We start from the raw sequence: 19,670 nt of genomic DNA on the forward strand, positions 1-19,670 counted from the left end.
AGACCCAGCCGCGCAGCATCTGTGCCTACACAATGTGATCACGTTCATTTGTAAGCTCTACTGAATGAACGGACTGAGACCGGCATGTCCACATGCCAGGACTCGGGCTTCACCCGAGGGACTCAAGCCTGATCTTGTGCCTTTCATTTTACAAGCAGGGCTATACTATAATTTTTGTTCTATTAATATGTTGGAAGTTTTTTCATCATGTTAACTTTACCTCTTAACTCTTTTGTTTGTTTGTTTGAGATACAGTTTCTCTGTGCAACCCTGGCTGTCCTGGAACTCACTCTGTAGACCAGGCTGGCCTCAAACTCACAGAGATCCACCTGCCTCTGCCTCTCAAGTGCTGGGATTAAAGGCGTGCGCCACCACCACCTGGCCTCCCCTTGTATCTCTTTAAAAGGTCCATATTCATCTATATTTCTAGATTCATTTGTTGGGATTTATTATTCAATTATATACTGACACTCTCAAATTCCCTTCTATAGAGCAGTACACAAGGAAAGTGTATGTGGATGACTTGCTTACATAGTGGCCCTTATGTGGATGAGGTGATCAGGGCCTGCAAGCCAGAGCCTCTGCCTTAGAGCCCTAGGAAGCCAAGTCTGAGATTGGGTGATTTGTTCTGTAGGCCCAGGTAGATAGAGAACTGCAGTTTCTGGAACATACACTCACCATTACTTGCTCTATCCAGACCTGGTGGCAGTGGTCTCCTTAGAACAGGAAGCTCTTGGTGAGAATCTTGGCAGGATATATTTTAGGCCAAATATGTGGCCCAAAGAAGGCTCTATGAAGAGAATTTCACAAAACTTATGGTGCTGCTTGCTTTCCTGCCTAATTCCCATGCTACAGCCTTTGTCCCATTCCCCGGATAACTAGCTTTTCTGCCTTCTTAGGCATGGGGAATGAGGTAATGAAGCAACATGAGTCCCCAGAGAGGTAACCATGGATCTTCTGTAACAAGCAAAGCAGCAAGGAGTGCATTATGGCTTCTGCAAAGGTGACTACTGCCTTGTTGACTCCAGGCCTTGTGCCATTCAAGGGGAATGGGCATCAGTGCAGGGATGGCCCACAGGCCCTTCTCTCCACACAGTTTGGACATCAATGCAGGGATGGCCCACAGGCCCTTCTCTCCACACACAGTATGGGCATCAATGCAGGGATGGCCCACAGGCCCTTCTCTCCACACACAGTATGGGTATCAATGCAGGGATGGCCCACAGGCCCTTCTCTCCACACATAGTATGGGTCTTCAGCACTCTAGTCTGCTTAGACTATCACCCAGCATATTGCTGTACCTGGTGAAACCCTACATTTCCTGGCCTACTTTGTTGCCAGGCCCTCTCTAATGCTGTCTCTGGTTAGCAGCAGTTCTTTCTCTTAGCTGTAAAGCAGAGTCTTCTAGGAGGTTTTTCTGACAGAGACTGATGTTGAGGCCTACCCATGAAGACTGTGGGCTTTGGTCTGGGCACGGGAACATTTCTCTGGGCAAGTCTACCGCCTCAGTCTAGATCTCCTGCTGCTAATGGAAATCACTCCTCTGGACACCTGTGGCAGCTCTTCTGGAGGTGCCGTTGGCCTCTCGTCTCATTCTTTAATGAAAACCACATTATTTAATTCTTTCTTTGTGCTGTGGCGGGGGCATGCTTACACCACGGTGTCTATGTGGAGGGCAAGGGCAACCTGAAGGAGTTGGCGCTCTCCTCCCACCACATGGGTCACAGGGCTCTAACTCAACCGGTCCGGTTTGCTGGTCAAACACCTTCACCACGGACCCATTCTGCCAGTCCTGTTTCTGTGTTCTGCCAGTTTCGTGTGAGTAGTGCCATTCTAAGATCTCTAAGACCATCTCTAGTGACTGGGAGTCATGCCTGGAGCCTTGCCCATTAGAAGAGTGACAGGCATACCTAAGAGTTCTAGAATGGAGCTCCAGACAGACTCAGTAGCAAAGGAGCCTCCTGCCAATTGCCAGGAGCAGGGTTGGAGGAGAAACCATAACTCCATAAGGCCAAGTTAAGCCTTCTCAGTTAAGACTAAGTCAAAATAGTTTCCATGAGACTACTTAGTCAAAATAATATGGAAAGCTAGTGGCTTGTTAAAACCGCTACAAATACCTTGTCATGCTCCAAAAGGCTGTTCGGCCAGATTGTTGGTACAGCACCTTAGAGGAAGATGTTAGCTGTTTTCAAGGGCTCAGTTCAAACCATTGTGGTGAGGGAGATTCCTATGGCATCCGCTTTTATCATCTTTCCCTCTCCCTACCCCCCCCCTCTCATTTCCCATGAGGCAAGCTTTCTAAAATGGTCTCAGTCTTTCAAGCTTAATAACGGCAACACCAAAACTTTCTGAACGAAATAAGGCTGCTTAGGAGACAAGGGTGGAACTCATTTTCTTGAACTTTGCCAGGGTCTCCACATTGTTACTACAGAGCCTCGTCACTCATTCTGGGAGCATTTCCCGAATGCTCCTGATTTGCAAACACCAAGTCCCTATCCATGATTCAAGAATCTGCCGGGTCTGGAGGCAAAGGGGCAGACAGAAATACCCTCTAAGACAAGGCCCGGATGGGCCACACACAGGGAAAGCAGGGTCTCTCAAGCATGCAGCACCAGGGCCATCTGCCCTGGACCCAGGCTTAGAAGGAGACCCTATCCCTCAGGGGCTGGCTGAAGTTCGGAGCACCAACGCCGAGACACCTGACCCACACCGGTGGTTCCCCTTCCCTGTCTTGTCCTGCACACCGGGGGCTTTGCCAACTTCAACCCCCACCAAAGCACCCTTTGAACCCTACGCTGAAGTTCGTGAAAATGAAGAGGGTGGAGCTTGAAGGACTCTGATGCTGCGAGGAATACCATCCCGCACCAACACCGACCGGGTGGTGCGCCGGGAGCACTCGGCCCGCCTGCTACCCCGCAGCCAGGAATGCGCCGGAGGGCGGCGGCTGTCTGTCCATCTGCCGGGCCCGCACAATGGACCCCATCACGACCCTGGCTGTCTGAGCTGGTTCCTGCGCTCCCAGCGGCCCCGCTATAGCGGGGACACACCCAGGCTCGGGGACGCCGCGAAAGCAACACTTGCGGCAACACGCGCGGACGGTCCCGGCGCGAGGCAGGGACTCGGAGGCCCCAGGCTGGGGCGCTGCCCGCCGGCAGAGTGGAGACACGGGCAAGGACGGCAAACCTCAGACCCCGGAGCTAGCGCGCGAGGGACGGGTCCTAGTGGCACTCACCGACCCTCAGCGCCAGGGTGGCGGCGGCCGGAGGAGCTCTCTCGCCAGGCTCCCTCCCTTAGATTCCCGGTTCCGCTCCAGCCTCGCAGGGGCGGCTGCGGCCGGCGCTGACAGCTGAGGCCGCCCTGCGGGGAGGAAGCACCGGAGACAGGCGCGGGGGGAAGAACGCACCAGGAAGCTCCGGCTCCTACAGGGGGCGCGTCGGCCCGCGCGTGCGCAGTGGGCCGCCCCTGCAGGTGCCCCGGGTTTGCTCCCGGCCGGCTTTGCCTCGCCTAAGCTTTGGATTCCGCGTCTGCGCAGTGCCTCGCACATGTTGCCCAGCTCCGACAGAGGGCGCTCCACGTCGCGCTACGCCCGCTCCGAGTTCACCATTCCGGATCCTGCGTCTGCGCACTACTCCACGGAGGGCGCCCCTCCCGTAGGCGCGCGCGTGCGGGTGGGGTGGGGCGGGGCCGGGCCGTACGGCGCGTGCGTGGTGGCTTGCCCCTGCGGGTTTGGGTCCGCACGCACGCGCGCGCGCGCGACTGAGCCTGCAGCACGCCCCTGTCGGTGTCCAGCAGGGGGCTCTGTCCGGGGCTCTGCTTCCGAGACTGAGCGTGCGACGCCCGGAGACGGAGCCCCGGGGCTGTGGGCCTTCTGAAGCTCGTCTCTGGACAACTGTGTTTCAAAGCAGCTGAGGCTGTAACATCAGGAATTTCACTCTCGCGGCGGGATTTACCCTTTCAAGTTCCTCTTTCTCCTCAGGGCCCTCGCTCCACCTCACTCCTGTCACCAAGGGAAGGTGCTACTTTCTGCTCCTGTCTGAGCAGGAGAAACCCAAGTTCCAGTGAGGTTAGGTTGAGGAACCTTCCAGGCGACAGCTGGCAGCGAGTAAAGCGAGAGTCACGACCCAGCCCAGCAGCACCGCTAGGAGAACGGAATCGGAGTGGGGTGGGGCTCCCCTCAGGCAGAAGGCTGGGGCGTTAGGGTTCCCTCAGGCAGGAGACTGGGGCGTTGGGATCTCGTCAGGCTGTAGACTGAGGCTCGGAGGCAGTCTGAGGCGAGAGGGTTGGAGGTCGTGTTTCTTCAGACAGGAGGGTGCGAGCATCGGCGTGCCCTCCGGTCGGCTCAGGCCGGAGGGAATGGCGCTGGAATCATAGGTTCCTGGAGCCAGGGCTGTGCAGCCGCGCGGCCGGCCCGAGAGAAGTGGGTCACCGGGTGGAGCGTGGGCGACTGCGTCGCGGGGCCAACAGTCGCAGTGGGTCCCTGAGTGCCCGCGGCCACCGGCTCGGTGCGGGCGGTGAGTGGGGCGCAGCCCTCCCCGGCTGCGGGGGGTCGGCCGCGGCAGGTGCTGTAAGGTAACGCCGGGATCGTGACTTCCGAGTCAATGTCAGTTTCCCTGGGGTCATAACCCCTCACTCTCTGGGGTCCAATATGGTTAACCCAGAAGGTGGGCTCCCTGGCACAGGGTCATCCCTGGGGTCCTAGAACACCTTGCACAGAGACAGCTCTAGCCAAGTTTGCTGAATAAAGCGGTCATAAAGACCTGGCTTCAGGTCTTGAGTCCTTCACTAGTGTATTCAAGTCATTTCACTTTTCAGAATCTTTATTTCCTATTCCTAAGATTAAAATGGTAACAAGAGCAAATTCAAGAGTTGTTCCCTCCCTCCCACCCACCGTCTTTTTTGAAAGTGAGATGAAAAAAAAAATACGTGTTTAAGGGATTATAATGCCTAGCACTTAAATGCCAATTAAATGGTAGTATGATGCATGCCTGTAATGAGCATGGGGCGGGGGAGCAATTGAAGAAAGGTGGGGATTTGGATTATTAGTGTGCTGCAGACATCTCCAAAAGACTTCCCATCATTCCTCCAAACAGAATGTTTTTCTCATTCTCTACCTCACGCCTGGCTAACTAGAATTGTACTTTAGCCTGAGTCTTCCTTAATTGCTTTTCGTGCAAACCGGGACTTGTCATTGCTAGCTTAAACTGATTAGAGCTGGCAACCCCTTAGTCCTTTCCAAACCGAATCATTGTTCTGCAGAACTAAATCTAGGAACAGCGCTGAGTGACTTAGAATTTCCCTTCGATATAAGATGGGACTGGGAGTTTGATGAAGAATGTTCCTCAGAATCTCACAAAATAAGTGCTTGTGTTAAATTCACATTTTTATTGTATATTGACTGTACAGATGAAACTTGAAATGTAAATATTAAGACACCCATTTAACACAATTCAGAGTCCTCAACAATGTATCGTTAAACTAGTGAAGATATTGTAATTTGAAAATAATATAAACAGAATTGCATGGAATGCACATAAATTCATTGAATATGTCAGTGAATTATTTAGACTTGTACTATTAAATATCCAAGTAGTGCAGAAGGTGTAGTAACATTGCCACAGCTGTGCTTGAGTAAATCACTAAATATCTTGCTTAAAATATAATTTGCATAGCTTTTAATCATTTAGAAAATGTAGGTGATTCATATGGATGGATCAGTACATTCCCAAATTTAAAATTTAACAAGTATTATATGAATATATTCTTGTTGAAAAATTAAAACACCTATTAATGGGGGTTCAGGTAAACCGGCCAGAGAATATGAGCATGGGAGATGTAGTTTGTGCCCAAAGGGGTAAGTGGTGATGTTGAGGTGATAGAGTCTTTATTTAAGTTGGGGCCTGGTGAGTAAGCCTTAGGTCATTGGAAGACCCTTGGGAAAGAGTAACCTCAGCTGGTTTAGTCACTCTTTGGCATCCTGCCTTATGATGCAATTTTTCATTTCTGTGTGTTTCTCACCAGTGTGGTACAATCTGCCCTGAGTTGATGAAGCCGCAAGGGCCACTACCAGAGCTTGGTGCTATGTTGTGCATCATATTTTTAAATATTTTATTATTTATTGTGTATTTGTGTGTCTGTCTGTTTGTCTCTCTCTGTCCCCTCCACAGACCCCCCCCCCCGTGTGTGTGTGTGTGTGTGTGTGTGTGTGTGTGTGTGTGTGTGTGCGCGCCTGCGGAGGCCAGAAGAGCACATTAGATCTTCTGGAGCTGAAATGACAGGCAATTGTCAGCTGCCCCGTGTGCATGCTGGGAACTGAACTTGGGTCCTCTGGATGGACACTTAAGCCAGCTCTACAGTCCATGCACCTTATTTTTTAAGGCAGGGTCTATCACTGAACTTGATGCTCATGTTTCAGCTAAACTATCTGGCTAGTGAGCCCCCAAGATCTGCCTGCCTCTGCTCGGCTAGAGCTGGGGTTACAGGCATGTGCTAACTTTTACATGGGTGTTGGGGACTGAACTCAGGTCCTGCAAGCATTTTGTGCAGCAAAAATTTTACCCACTTTAGCCATTTCTTGAGCCATATCCCCAGTCCTGAAATAAAAAAACATTTCTCTGCTTAAATATGCTAAGAAGAAAAATAAACATGAAAAATAGATGTTTCGAGAGACTGAAATTTTATTTAGAATGGTCAATGAAAACCTCACTGAGAAAGTAACTTCCGAATAAATACCCAAAAGAAACTGTAGAATTCTCCATGTAAAGATATGAAGGAATGGTGTACTTGGCAAGAGAAATCCAAATGTTGGTGCAGTGGTGTGTTTGTTGTGTTTTGGAACAGTAGCTAGTCCTGTGATGTTGTAGCAGGAACAGTAAAGTAAATGAAATCACAGAAACTATATACTGCAGAACTTTGTAAGTCATTGTTAGGCAAGGCTTTTTCTTGGAGAGAGATGGGAGCCAAAAGAGTTTGTGGTGGAAGAGCAGAAGTGGTCTGACTTGAACTTTATTGTTCTTGTCATTGCATAGAAAATTAGTTGCAAGATGACAAGATTAGGTGCAGTGATTGCCCTGCTGGGGCTCCTGCAAGAACTCAGGCAAGGCAAGGGAAGATGAGAATCAGGGTGGTGAAAGGCGCCAGTGAGTATTTCAAAGGCTGGACCAAGTACAGGTTTGCGACAATCTGCATTTAGGCTTCAAAAGAGAAGGCAGTAACAACCGTTAACTGGAAGAATGGAACTGATATGAACTTGTGGTGATATTGTGCACCCTAATAAACTTGCCTGAGGATCAGAGGACAGAGCCAGCCACTAGATTAGACATAGAGGTAAGGCAGTGGTGGCACACACCCTTAACCCTGTCACTGGGGAGGCAAAGATCCATCTGGATCTCTGTGAGTTCAAGGCCACACTGAAAACAGAGCCAGGCAGTGGTGGCACACACCTTAATCCCAGTACTGGGAAGTGTACACGCCTTTAATCCCAGGAAGTGATGGCTGGGCAGAGAAAGGTATGTAAGGGGTGAGGAAACAGGAACTCACTCTCTTTAGGCTGAGGATTTAGTGGAGGTAAGAACTAGTGGCTGACTGCTCTGCTTCTCTGATCTTTCAGCTTTTACCCCAATATCTGGCTCAGGGTTTTGTTTTGTTTTTTATTATAAGACCATCTAGATTTGAACAACATGAACTGAGGTGAACAAGACCGTGGGATGACTTGTTTTAGGGTGACCATAAATAGGCCAGGTCAGTTTTGAGATAAAACACAGTGAAGCAGGGACAGATATCCTACAGTTGACTATTTGGGAAAAGAGCTTGAGGCAAAGTCCAGGCTAGAGAAATCAAAGCAGACATTGTCTGAATGTATGTGGATCCTATCATGGCTATGTGAGGTCACATGTTGGCATGAAAAGGAGTCCAGTGACTGAACCCTGTCGCTCCTTAATGTTTACAGGCTGTGGAGAGGAGGAAGAATCAGCCCAAAAAGATGGAGAAGGATTAACAATAGAAAAAAGAAAAGTAATTTGAAAATATTCTGAGTGCCCACAAGAACAAAGTTATCCCAGGGTGCAAAGAATACTTCTGTTTTTGTTTGTTTTGTTTTTTCAGGACAGGGTCTCACTATGTAGCCCTGGCTGTCCTGGAACTCACTCTGTAGACCAGGCTGGCATTTAACTCACAGAGATCTGCCTGCCTCTGCCTCCCGAGTGCTGGAATCAAAGGTGTGTGCCACTATACCTGGCTGAAAGAATACTTTTCTTGTTTTGTTTTTCGAGACAGGGTTTCACTGTAGCTTTGGAGCCCATCCTGGACTAGCTCTGTAGACCAGGCTAGCCTCGAACTCACAGAGATCCGCCTGGCTCTGCCTCCTGAGTGCTGGAATCAAAGGTGTGTGCCACTATACCTGGCTGAAAGAATACTTCTTAACATTTTTGTGTTATACATAATATTGTCTCAATTTGTTTTCTGACTAGTGGTGAGCATCTTCAGCTGGGGGTACAATGGCAGTGTTCAAGAAGTTAAAACTTCTTCTCTGGAAGAATTTCATCTTAAAGGTATGGGTATGCTTATCTTTGGGGAAGATGTAGGTCCTCAGGAGCAACTGCATGTTTAAGTTCATTAAGTTAGTCTTCGTTTCTTTTCCCGTTGCTGTGATAAAACACCATGACAAAAGCCACTTAAGGGAGAAAGGGTTTGTTTTAGCTCACAGCTTAAAGGTATAGTTATCGTGATGGGGGAGTCATTGTGTCAACTTGAAGCAGGTGGTCACATCACATTCACAGTCAGGGAGCAGAGGACAGTGAATGCATACTGTTCCTCCATGTACATAATCTGAGATCCTAGCTATGGAATGGTGCCACACAGCTAAACAAGTCTTCTCACCTCAGTTAATAAAAATTAATCACCACAGGCACACCCAGAGGCCTATCTCCCAAGTGATTTTAGATTCCATCAAGTTGACATCACAGTCACTAATAATGAGTTGAAGGACAGTTAAGAACTTCATTTCTAAAAATTCACGCTCCCACAGTAATTCTGTTAGCTCTCATTGTTAAACGCAGCCCTTGCCATTGATTTCTAGCCATTGATGGTTTAGAACAGGTATTGAATGGAGATGCCTAGCTGGCTCTCATTCTGTCTTTCCCCTTTCTTGTGTGTGTTTTGTGTAGGGAGACTAGAAGAAATGAAAGAGGTTTCTCGTTTGTTATTTTCGTTTTGTTTGTTTGTTTTGAGACAGGGTCTCAAAGGTATATTAAAGGATGGGCTTGATCTTCCTAAGTAGCCAAGAATGACCTTGAATTTCTGATCTGTCTGCCTCCAAACCTCTTGAGTGCTAGGATTACAGATGTGAATAACCACATTTGGTTTATTCAATACTGGAGATCATGCTTCATGTATGCTAAGAAAGTACTTAGAAGGTCTCTCCAGCCTCAGGGTTTTAAATAGAAGAGTGCTTGCCACGTAGAAATTGACACTTGAATTTTGTCTGGGATTAACACACAGCTGTTGTTTCTGTTTTAGAAGCGGAAGACTCTGATAACACTTCTGGAAATCTTGATGCCGTTACTATTTTCTGCAATTGTATTGTATCTTCGCTTCAATAGTATGCCAAAGCGCGTGTCAACTACTAACTACCAACCAGTTGATATCAGTTTACTGCCAGTATATTTCAATAAGTATCCTCTGAAAAATAAATTTCAGTTGGTTTATATCCCTTCCAAAAGCGAGACTTTGAAAGCTGTCACTGAAATGGTGGAACAAACCTTTGCTGTTGACTTTGAAGGTCAGATATAAGATGGAATAGGGAGGGCATTTCACTTTTTTATTGCACTAAAATGTTTTATTACATTTATTTATTGTGTGTATGTGTACATACCATGGCATACAAGTGGAAGTCAGAGGACAGCTTGCCAGTCATTTCTCTCCTACCTGTGGGTTCTGGGGACTGAACTCAGGCTGTCAGGGTTGCTGGAGTCATATACCATCCTGGGAAGGCATTTTTATAGTGAAGTTTTTCCCTGAGAGCTCTTACAAAAGTGACCCAAAGTTCGGAATCTACAAATTGTAGTGTTTGAGGTGGTAATTGAAGGAAAAACTGTCCTTGATGCATTTTTATTATTTTACAGACCACACTGGAGGCTTGTATACTTGTATTGCAAGGTTTAAATACTAATCAAAATGTTAATTTTTTTTTTTTTTTTTTGGTTTTTCGAGACAGGGTTTCTCTGGGTAGTTTTGGTGCCTGTCCTGTGTCTTGCTCTGTAGACCAGGCTGGCCTCGAACTCACAGAGATCCGCCTGGGTCTGCCTCCAGAGTGCTGGGATTAAAGGCGTGTGCCACCACTGCCCTGCCATTTAGCTTTTTATTAAACCAATCAAAATGACATATCTTCACAGTGTAAAATGATTATTCCACAACACACTCACAGAGTCTAACAGGTTTCTCTGCTTCTCTTTTCTTATTGTAACTCAGTCTCCAAACAGAGGCAGAAAGATACTCACAGGGTCACTAGGAATTTGCCTGTCCCCTGCTTACACCCTTCTATGGCTTCCCAATACACAGAGACTCTCTATCTACACTCCGCCCCTGCTTTTCTCTCTAGCTTCCTCTGGTACTCTGTCTCTGTGCTTTCTTCAGCACCTGCTTTGTGTGGGTCACTTTGTGCCAGCCATTCCTAGGCCAGCCTCTCTTGGTCTTAGGAAGCTGTCGTATGATATGTTGTTTGTGTTCTGACAAATAAAGCTTGCCTGGAGATCAGAGGGTGAAACTAGCCACTAGTTAGCCATAGAGGCCAGGCAGTGGCACGCACCTTTAATCCCAGCACTGGGGAGGAGGAAGCAGCAAGATCCGGAGTTCAAGGCCACCCTGGGCTACATGAGATTACAGAGCCCAGCAGTGGTGCACGCCTTTAATCCTAGCACAATCAGGAGGTGGAGACAGGAATATAAGGTGAGTGGAGACAGAATCTCCCCCACCCCCAATTTGGTCTGAGATTTCGTAGAGGTAAGAAGTCTCCAGTGGCTGGCTGTTCTGCTTCTCTGATCTTTCAGCTTTCACCCTTGATATCTGACTCCTGAGTGCACCACCATTCCTGGCTTTAAGAATATTCTAATAAGACAGAATTCAAATTTAAAGGAAAGGTTGCTTTACTCCCAGCTCTATTGCCACTCAATGTGGACAGTTCTTTTTTTCCTTTTATTGAAAATAGATTTTTTTCATTCTCATATAATATATCCTGATTATGGTTTCCCCTCCCTCTACTCCTTCCAGTTCCTCCCCACCTCCCCTTCCATCTAGATCCACCTCCTTTCTGCCTCTCATTAGAAAACAACCAGGCTTCTAAGGGATAATAATAAACTATAATATAATAAAATAAAACAAAAACCAATACATTGGAATAGGACAAAACAAACAAACAGAAAGAAAAGAACCTAAGAAAATACATAAGAAAAAGATATAGATGCAGAGACCCATTCTTTCATACACTCTGGAATCCCATAAAAACAAGAAACTGGAAGCCATAATATATATGCAAGGACCTGAAGGGTAAAAAGAGGAAAAAATAAACTACATATATATAAAATAAAAATGATACAACACAACATTATGAGACAAGGAACCTCCAAAGATGCCACTGATTTTGTTTTCTGTTGATCATCGAGTGCTGGACATACATCCTACCCTTAAGAGTAGTTGTTTCAGTTGTTGTTAATCCCAGCACGTGGGAGGCAGAGGCAGGTGGATCTCTTGAGTTTGAGGTCAGCCTGGTCTACAGAGTGAGTTCCAGGACAGCCAATAAACAGAGAAACCCTGTCTTGAGAAACAAAACCAAACAACAACAACAACACCACAAAGAGTAGTTTGTTTCCTCAATGAGACTCCCTTAGAGAAAACTAAATTTGCATTTGCAAGTGGTTATCAACTGGAGATAGCCTCTGGATTAGGGTTAGGGATGGGAGCATGTGTCCACTTCTCTTTTCAGCTCTAGGAGCCCATCTGGTGCAGATGGGTGCCAACCCTGTGCATGTTGTCTCAGTCTCTGTGAGTTCATAGTGCATCGATACTGTTGATTTAGAGGACTTTGTTTCTGTGCTGTCCTCCATTCCCTCTGGCTCTTCTTTATGCCTCCTCTTCCTCAGAGTTCTCTGAGCCCTGAGGTGAGGGTTTTGATGGAGACATCTGTTTAAGGCGTATTTTGTCTGGCTGTAGGACTCTGTATTTGTTCCATTCTGCGCAGGATGAAGCTTCACTGATGATGGCTGAGCAAGGCACTGATCTGTAAGTATAGCAAGATGTCATTAGGAATCATTTTATTGCCATACTCTTTTAGTGGAACAGTAGTATTTGGTTTTACCCTAGGTTCCTGGGCTATCTAGTCTCAGGTTCTTGGTCATCCAAGTAGTGTTGGGTATGGGTTCCATCTTGTGGAGTTAAGTCAAATCAGATATTAGTTGGTGTGTTAGTCAAGGTTCTGTAGAGTCACAGAATTTAGGGAATGAATCTCTCTCTCTCTCTCTCTCTCTCTCTCTCTCTCTCTCTCTCTCTCTCTCTGTGTGTGTGTGTGTGTGTGTGTGTGTGTGTGTGTGTGTGTGTGTGTGTGTGTAAGGGAATTTTTTGGAATGACTTATAGGCTGCAGTCCAACAATAGCTAATTGTGAATGGAAAATCCAAGAATCTAGTAGTTGTTCAGTCCCACAAGGCTGGGTGTCTCAGCTGGACTTCTGTATATGCTGTAATTCTGAAGAAGTCAGCTCCAATGCCAGTGAAGGAATAAATGTGCTGACAAGGTGAGGGCGAGTAGGTGAAGAATGAACACACCCCCTTCCTTCTTCCCTTGTCCTTATATAGGCGTCCAGCAGAAGGTGTGGCTCAGATTAAAGATGTGTCTTCCAGCCTCAAGATCCAGATCTTAAGTATACCCTCCATTTCTGTATTATAGTTCATTCCAGATATTGTCAAGGTGACAACCAAGAATAGCCATCACAGTTGATCACTCCCACAAGCTTTGATCCACCATTGCCCTAGCATATCTTGCAGTTGGGATACCATTGTAGATCTGAGTTGGTGTTTACATTTCTCCTTTGGTAGCTTGTAGAGTACATTCCTGTACCAAAGACACTAGCATGAAGGGATGAAGGCTCTATATAGGCACCAGCTCAACTTCTCCTTGTTCAATGCGTTGTATAGGTGTTGTCTTCAGCAATAGGACCTTGCTGTTAGTCTGTAGAGAGCAACCTATAAGTCTTGGCAACAGTCTGGGTTTGGGTGTTCCCATGGGATTCTTTGGGCCAATAACTCCATGAGATGTAACCCATTCCCAGAACTGGAAGCTTCATTTGTTAAAAAGAGATGTCTAGCCAAGTGTTGATGGTGCACACCTTTAATCCCAGCACTTTCAAGACAGAAGCAGGTGCATCTCTATGGGTTCAAGGCCAGCCTGGTCTACAGAGGGAGTTCCAGGACAGCCAGAGATACACAAAGAAACCCTGTCTTGGAAGAGAGAGAGAGAGAGAGAGAGAGAGAGAGAGAGAGAGAGAGAGAGAGAGAGTCTAGTTGGGGTTCTATCTCCTTCATTATTTGGCAATTTCATTTAGGTCACCTTCATATATGAGTATATTTAAGGAGGCTTCTACTGTATTAGGATTCCATACTACCCCTCAAATGGCCCTTAATTTTAGCTGTCTCTCCTCATATTCCCTCCCTTATTCCCTCCTCCTTCCTCCTTCCCACTTAATCTTCCCTTTCCAGCGTCCTCTCCTGCCATCATCCCTTTCCTAGAGATATCTGTTTGTCCCCCTAGTCCCTTACTCTATACCTAACCTCTGTGAGTCTATGGATTGTAGCTTATTTATCATTGATTTAACAGCTAATATCCACATATAAACGAATACATACCATATTTGTCTTTCTAGGTCTGGGTTGCCTCACTCAGGATGATTTTTTTTCTAGTTCCGTCCATTCATCTGTGAGTTTCATGATTTAATTTTTTTAAACAGCTGAGTAATATTCCATTTTCTTTATTCATTCATTTCTTGAGAGACATCTAGGTTGTTTCCAATATAGTTTCTGGCTACTATAAATAGAGCAGCAATGAATATGATTGAGCAAGTGTCTCTGTGGTAGGATGAAATGTCCTTTGGTTATATTGCTCAAAGTGGTATAGCTGGATCTTGAGGTAGATTGAGCCCCATCCTGAGGAACACTACCACACTGATTTCCAATAATGGGTGAGTGTTCTCCTTACTCCACACATCCTTGCCAGCATGAACTGTCATTTGTATTATTGACCTTAGGCATTCTGACATGTGTAAGATGAAATCCCCATGTAGTTTTGATTTGCATTTCCTGATGATTAAGGATGTTGAACATTTTTTTAAGTGTTTCTCAGTCATTTGAATTTTCCTCTTTTGGAAATTCTGTTTAGATCTGCACCCCACTTTGGGTTATTTATTTTCTTAATATCTAGTTTTTTGAGGTATTTATCTATTTTGGATATCAGTCCTCTATCAAATGTGTAGTTGTTTAAAATATTTTCCCATTCTGTAGGCTGCCACTTTGTCCAAATGACAGTGTCCTTTGTCTTAAGGAAGCTTTTCAGTTTCTTAAGGTCCCATTTATTAATTGTTGATCTTTTTTATGTTGAATAGCAAGTCTTTTCCTGTGCTGATGAGTGTAGATGTAACCAACCGTCTTATTAAATAAAAAATACAGAACCAATGCAAAGAAGAAAGCCAAGAGATCAGAGCTAAGAGCCTTACCCTCCTGCTGCAGCTAGCCTCTTAAGCCAAGAGACCTCTCCGAAAGAGAGCTACTTCCTGTCTGTTTGTCTTTATATAGACTTTCTGTTCTGTCTTCTCATTGGTTGTAAACCCAAGCACATGACTACCTCGTCACTGCCTGTATGTACAGACCTCCAGGTCTACTATGGTATTGAGATTAAAGGCGTGTGTCTCCAATGCTGGCTGTATCCTTGACCACACAGAGATCTACCTAGCTCTGCCTACCAAGTGCTGGGATTAAAGGCCATGAACGCCCAGCTCTGCTATGGCTTGCTATTAGCTCTGACCCCCGGGCAACTTTATTTATTAACATACAATTAAAATCACATTTCAGTACAAATAAAATACCACCATAGATGAGTTTAAGGCTATCCCCCACTTTTTCTTCTATCAGGTTCAGTGCATCTGGTTTTATGTTGAGGTCTTTGATCCATTTGAAGTTGAGTTTTGTGCAAGGTGATAAGTATGTATCTATTTGGATTCTTCAGCTGTTCGGTTTCACCAGCACCATTTGTTGAAAATGCTCTCTTTTTTCCAGTGTGCTTTTCTGGCTTCATTATCAAAAATCAGTTGTCCACTAGTGTGTGGATTTATTTCTGGGCCTTCAATTCTATTCCCTTGATCATCGTGTCTGTTTTTGTGCTGATACCATGCTGGTTTTATGCCTATAGCTTAGTAGTACAATTTGTGATTGAGGATAGTGATACCTCCAGCAATTTTCTTATTATTCAGGATTGTTTTAGCTATCTTTTTTTGATGTGTGTGTATGTTTCCATATGAAGCTGAAAATTGTCCTTTCAATATTTGTGAAGAATTATGTTGGAATATTGATGGGGATTGCAATTGAATAAATAGATTGCTTTTGGTAGGATGGCTGTTTTTACTATTAATCCTACCAACCCATGATCATGGAAGGTCTGTCCATATTCTGATATCTTCAGTTTCTTTCTTCAGTGTCCTAAGGTTTTTTATCATATAAGTCTTTCACTTGCTTGGTTAGAGTTACTTGAGATATTTTATATTATTTGAGGGTATTGTGAATGGAAGAAACCTAAGTGTGCTAAGTAAAGAACAATAACCTTATAATAATAATGAAACACATTATTTAATATGTACACCTTTCCTATCCCTTTTTCTAGTTATATAAATATATAAAATAGCATTTACTATATGGTCAACAACATGGTTCCATGCATAAGGGTGCTTGCCACATAAATCTGGCAGCTAAGTTCAATCTTTGGAACCCACATGAAGGTAGAAGAAAAGAACCGACTCTGAAAAGTTATACCATGACCCCCGCATGCCCTAGCACTCACATATCATACACGATAATTAGTGAGTAAGAGCTAGCTCTCTTCCTTCCTCAGCATTACTTCCTTGATATCTAAAGACAGTTGCTGGCTGTGCTATAAGTTCTGAGCTGAATAATAACAACAAAAACAAAAGGCAGGGTTTCTCTCTATATCCTTGGCTGTCCTGGAGCTCGCTCTGTAGACCAGGCTGGACTCGAACTCAGAGATCCACCTGCCTCTGCCTCCCGAGTGCTGGGATTAAAGGTGTGTGCCACTACCACCTGGCTAAAAATCATGCCTTTTAACTAATCCTATTTTTTTGTGTTTCTCTCTCTCTGCTCATACGTTTACAGAATGACTGAGTGAGTGAATGGAGAAGTAAGCTGGAATCTTAAATCTCCTTAGATAGATAATTGATGGCATTACTTGCTTTCATGTCCAGTTATTCACTGACTGGATTTTTCTTTTTGTAGTTCTAGGCTTTCCTTCGGTGCCTTTATTTGAAAAATACATAATTAAGGATCCCAGGTCTTTCTACGTACTGGTGGGAATTGTTTTTGACCATACCTTCAATAGCGACAGTGACCCTTTGCCACTCGTGGTAAGAAAGTCTTCCTTATAGCAATCTTACTATGTGACTATATCGCGGGGTTAATCAGGCATCTACCCCTCAGCGCTCTTCTATGGCAGCTTTGTCATCTTATTTCCAGAGGAAAGGAGTGGAGATCCCAAATTCATACCTTACAGCCCACTCCGTTGCTGTTTTCAGACTGTTTAAGAGAGATCTGTTCTGAGCAAGTCTCTGTCCTCAGCACAGGTTGGAGTGTGTTTGGCTGTTGATTACAGAAGCTGACTCGACCACTCGGCAGAAGAAACTTGAACCTCAGCTTTGTCCCTTAGCAGCTGTATAACTTTGGGAAATTTGTTGACATTTCGGTGTGGTTGAGTTTAAATTAGTGCCTGGATTATGAATTGGTTTTCAGGTTTATGCATGTAACGTGCTTAGAACAGAGCAGTTGGGTAGATGGGGAGCAAGAATTTTCTGGTTGGATTAGTTCATTATCATTACTACTAATCACACAGATTTAGATATGGTAGCTCTGCATGTGTGTTTAAAGAAAAACAATATGTTAAACAAGAATATTTGATTTATGTTTTGCAATGGGTAAAGCACTTACGTGTAGCTTCTGTGGTATATAGGCTGTTTAATGACCTTTAGAACTTGTCACAAACATGTCAGATATCACATTGTGTGACCCTCCAGGCAGATAATGGATGAGGTTGTTATTATCATCCCCCTTTCGCTGGGAGGACATTGAGGCGTAATGATTGAGTGAGGTTAAGTAACTCGCCCAGGGTGACAGCAGTTCAATAAGAAATTTGGGGTGGAGGTCTAGGTGACCTGGTTCCAGCATACGCTACAGTCCATGGCTCTTTTCCCAGGTTGGTCACAGGGATAATTTGCAGAGAAATACAGGGAAGGCCACTGTGTAGTTCCAGGAGAGACACCTGCCTGTGTGGGCCTTAAAGAATTAAAGCCAAATAGTTTGCCCTGTCCTGTACCATTGCTGAGTCCCAGGATCTGATGGCCAATGTTTTCTCCTTGTTTTTCATAGGTTAAGTATGACTTGCGTTTCAGTTATGTTCAGAGGAACTTTGTGCCATCACTGAACTATTTATATTTTCAAGAGGAGCTAGAAGGCTGGTGCACAGCCTTTCTTTATCCTCCTAATCCAAGCCAAGAACCCCGGGAATTTGCATATGCTGATGGGGGAAACCCTGGTAAGGAAACTCTGAAGCCTGTAACATTACCATGAGCACAGCCACATTTGCCCTGTACCACATATTTGTGATACTATTTGTGATACTGTTTTGCTAACTGAATGCGCACCTAAGATTAACATTTCAGTAGAGGTCCAAGGAGCTACCTTTGAAAATGTGGCATTCAATAAAATGCTTATATTCCAGTATAAGTTAAAACAGCAGGTATGTATTTTGATTGTTTATAATGACGTTGAATTGCTTGAAAGAATGAAAGCGTTTTACAAGAACAAAGGGTGTGAGTTTCTATATTTCTAACATTTTACTTTTAAAATACATTTTCTACTGTTCTCTACAAGCTATGACTTAAGTGACTTTCCTTAATTTGTTGAAATTCCTATAAAATAATGACTTCTCTACCTTTTCCTTTTCATTTTAGGAAAGTTACTAGCAGGCTGGGGTGTACCTCAGTGGTACTTGCCTAGCATGCAGAAAACCACATGGTCAGTCTCTAGTACTGCCCGAGCTGCTGACTGTTAGGAATGCTGTGTGGGAATTCACCTTGGTGTAATGGTAGCTTCCGAGGTTACTAACAGGAAAGGCATCCCAGAGGCTAGCGAACACAACACTCACAGGTTCTGCTTTCTGCCATGCTAGCCTCTGCCTGATTGTGTTGTTAGGGACCAGAACTCAGCCAGAGAATTTGGCAGACACCAGTGCATTTACCTTGAGCACAGCCACCTGGTACCTGTAGCTCTAAATAGCCTGTTGAGAACTCGTGGGCATTATCTATGTTTCTTGGGCAGCACACATGCAGGACCAGAGTGAAACTATAATAATTATAACAAGAATGGCCAGTTATTTAGGGAAGATGTAGCCTTCATCATGAAAGAAACATGATTACGTGACCTCCCTTTTCCACCTGTAAGTAGCACTCTCGTTTTTCTTCCCCTTCCCCAAACCCTACAATTTTTGGGATCAAACCTAGGGCTTTCCACATAACAGGCCAGCACTCTACTACTGAGCTCTACCTCTAGCCCTGTGCTGCCCTTTGTTTCCTGTTACAGCATTGGGGACAGAGCTCAGCGTACACTAAGCTGCCTCCCGAGACCTGTAGACCTGTCCGTTGGTCTAGCTTTCCTTCCTCCGTCCCTCCTTCCCTCCTTCCCTCCGTCCCTCCCTCCCTCCCTCTGTCCCTCCCTCCCTCTGTCCCTCCCTCCCTTCCTCCCTCCTTCCCTTTCTTTCTTCCTTTCCTCCCTCCCTTCCTTTCTTCATCCCTCCCTCCTTTCCTTCCCTCCCTCTCTCCTTTCCTTCCTCCCCTTCTTCCCTCCCTCTCTCCCTTCCTCCTTCCTTCTCTCCCTCCCTCCCTCTCTCCCTCTCTCCCTTCCTTCCTCCATTCCTCCCTCCTTTCTCTCTCTCTCTCTCTTCTCTTTCTTTCTTTCTTTCTTTCTTTCTTTCTTTCTTTCTTTCTTTCTTTCTTTCTTTCTTTCTTTCTTTCTTTCTTTCTTCCTGACAGGGTCTCATGGAGCCCAAACTGACCTCAAACTCATTGTGAAGCCAAAGGTAACCTTGAATTATTGATGCTCCTGCCACCCCCCTTCTCAGTACTGGGGTTACAAGATTGTGTCATCACAGCCAGTGTGTGATGTGGTTTTGAACGCCCATCCTATTCAGCGTGTATGTTTCATTTATCCCTGTTTAACATGCCTTGTTCACTAACCACTAAAAATACTTCTTGTATTATCTGTTTTCCCTTTAACTTGATAAAGGAGGGACAGACAAGTATCTACACTGCTGCAGGCCTCCCTGCCTGACTGCCTGTGTTGTTTTAAAGATTCTGCTCCTG

The 19,670-nt window shown here is 45.3% G+C and overlaps 2 protein-coding genes across 11 annotated transcripts in view; one reads left to right on the plus strand and one right to left on the minus strand.

Annotated features, from left to right (window-relative positions):
* Positions 1-3,400, minus strand: part of Abca3 (ATP binding cassette subfamily A member 3) — a 62,361-nt gene extending 58,961 nt beyond the window's left edge. Inside the window, exons 1-2 of one of the 2 annotated variants that reach the window (XM_052759108.1) lie at positions 3,233-3,400; positions 679-790 (exon numbers count right to left, since the gene is read on the minus strand). The gene's annotated coding sequence lies outside the window, so the exon portion shown is untranslated. The remainder of the gene's footprint in view (positions 1-678; positions 791-3,232) is intronic. The other variant, XM_052759107.1, reaches the window with a different exon arrangement.
* Positions 3,401-3,716: 316 nt separating this feature from the next.
* LOC128123103 (ATP-binding cassette sub-family A member 17-like) overlaps positions 3,717-19,670 on the plus strand; it is an 89,331-nt gene continuing 73,377 nt past the window's right edge. For 6 of the 9 annotated variants that reach the window (XM_052759104.1, XM_052759097.1, XM_052759102.1 and 3 more), the window contains exons 1-4: positions 3,717-8,546; positions 9,514-9,775; positions 16,537-16,664; positions 17,680-17,845. In XM_052759104.1, the coding sequence (XP_052615064.1) occupies positions 8,493-8,546; positions 9,514-9,775; positions 16,537-16,664; positions 17,680-17,845 (610 nt within the window). In that variant the 5' untranslated portion in view covers positions 3,717-8,492. The remainder of the gene's footprint in view (positions 8,547-9,513; positions 9,776-16,536; positions 16,665-17,679; positions 17,846-19,670) is intronic. The other 3 variants (XM_052759098.1, XM_052759099.1, XM_052759100.1) reach the window with 3 other exon arrangements.

This window comes from Peromyscus californicus, unplaced genomic scaffold (genome assembly GCF_007827085.1).
Source record: "Peromyscus californicus insignis strain IS unplaced genomic scaffold, ASM782708v3 Scaffold_3__1_contigs__length_106647218, whole genome shotgun sequence".
Classification (NCBI taxonomy): Eukaryota; Metazoa; Chordata; class Mammalia; order Rodentia; family Cricetidae; genus Peromyscus; species Peromyscus californicus.